The sequence below is a fragment of the Artemia sp. Qi Xiang Cuo genome, chromosome 3 (assembly GCF_049724085.1).
Source record: "Artemia sp. Qi Xiang Cuo chromosome 3, ASM4972408v1, whole genome shotgun sequence".
Classification (NCBI taxonomy): domain Eukaryota; kingdom Metazoa; phylum Arthropoda; class Branchiopoda; order Anostraca; family Artemiidae; genus Artemia; species Artemia sp. Qi Xiang Cuo.
Window position 1 is genome coordinate 24,356,751 of NC_142796.1, and position 1,553 is coordinate 24,358,303.

Below are 1,553 nucleotides of genomic sequence, written 5' to 3' on the forward strand. Positions count from 1 at the left end.
TTTGAGGTTGATTAATGAAAAAAACTGTTTTTATAAAATTAAAATGAAGTATCCAACAGAAATAAATATAATTCGTTTTAAAAATTACAAAAACTGTTGGTAAGGACTCTTAAAGAAACTCTTAAGGATAGTATTTGTATGAATATTCGAGTTTTTTTTCGTTTCAAAGTTTGTTTGTTTGTCAATTTGTTGTTTGTCAATAATTAGTGATAATATTTGCACGAATATTCGAGTTCTCCAGGGACTACATTTAGGCCCTAAGGATAATTGGTCAGTCCCTGGAGTTGTGTTTTATTTGTGTGTTTATATTGAATAAAGCCAAAGTCAGAATCAAAAGAAAGAGCTTATTATGAAGATTAATTTCAAAATTTTGATCCTCCCAGGAAAACTTGGAGTTCGATCAAGGATAAAATGGGACGAAAAACAGTTGTCGCATCCCGGGGTATTATATGACATAAGCAGTGAAGAAGTTAGAGGACCGCAAGCTGTTGCTAATATGTTTAGGGATTATTTTATTGGCGGTGGACAATCTATCGTGTCTACACAAATAGATTTTTCTTCTCGTAAGATGCATAAACATTATTTCCCTCCCTCTGAAGTTACGAGCATATTTCTGTCCTCAGTTAGTTTTGCTGAATTCCATCAGGTTATTAAAGATATAAAAAGTGGTAATTCAGTAAAATATGATGGACTATCAACGAAGTTGTTAAGAAATATTGCTGGAGTGATTTCTGAACCATTTATTCATATTTCTAACTTATGTATTAGTTCAGGTATGTTTCCTAGTAGATGGAAAATCGCCAGGGTAATTCCGTTATATGAAAAAGGTGATAAATCTGATGAAAATAATTATCGTCCCATTGCAATTTTATCGCCTTTATCTAAAGTGTTTGAGAACATTTTAAAAGACAGAATTTCTAATTATTTGGATAAGATAAACAAAAATTACCAAATGCCTGTTTGGATTTAGGGCAAGCCATTCAACACAACACACAGTTGCAGCTCTTTTTGTTTGAATGATTGTTTAAATAAGGATTTCCTCGTAGCTATTGTTTTCTGCCATGTTAAGAAAGCATTTGACACATTAAAGCATGAAATTCGTTCTGGCAAAATGGAAAATGCAGGCATAAGAGAAATAGGACTAGACTTAGTAAAATTATTCCTGTGTGGACGTAGAATTACGGTATATTTCAATGGAAAATTGTCTAATTTAAAAAACCTTAATGATATCGGTGTCTCTCAAGGTTCAGTATTAGGTCCGCTCTTATTTTTAATTTATATTAACGATCTTCCGCAAAGTTTGCAGGGGAATATTAGTCTTGCTATTCTACTTGAAGATGATACAGCTATATCTGTTAAAGCGAGGGATTCAAGTACATTAATTGAAAATTTGATTGTAACTGTTACTTACGTTAATCGATGGTTTGCTGCTAATAATCTAGTACCAAATTTTACTAAAACTAAAGTTATGGTTTTCGGTCGTTCAAAACGCGCCACTCAATTGATTTCTTGTCAGGAGCTTCAGGTTGGTGAGAGTAAAATTTGTGGGGTTC

The 1,553-nt window shown here is 32.6% G+C and overlaps 1 protein-coding gene across 1 annotated transcript; it reads left to right on the forward strand.

Annotated features, from left to right (window-relative positions):
• The first annotated feature begins 349 nt into the window (after positions 1-349).
• Positions 350-970, forward strand: LOC148953901 (uncharacterized). The gene has a single exon (XM_089086008.1). The coding sequence runs from the start codon at positions 350-352 to the stop codon at positions 968-970; it is 621 nt and encodes a 206-aa protein (XP_088942134.1).
• The last annotated feature ends 583 nt before the right edge of the window (positions 971-1,553 follow it).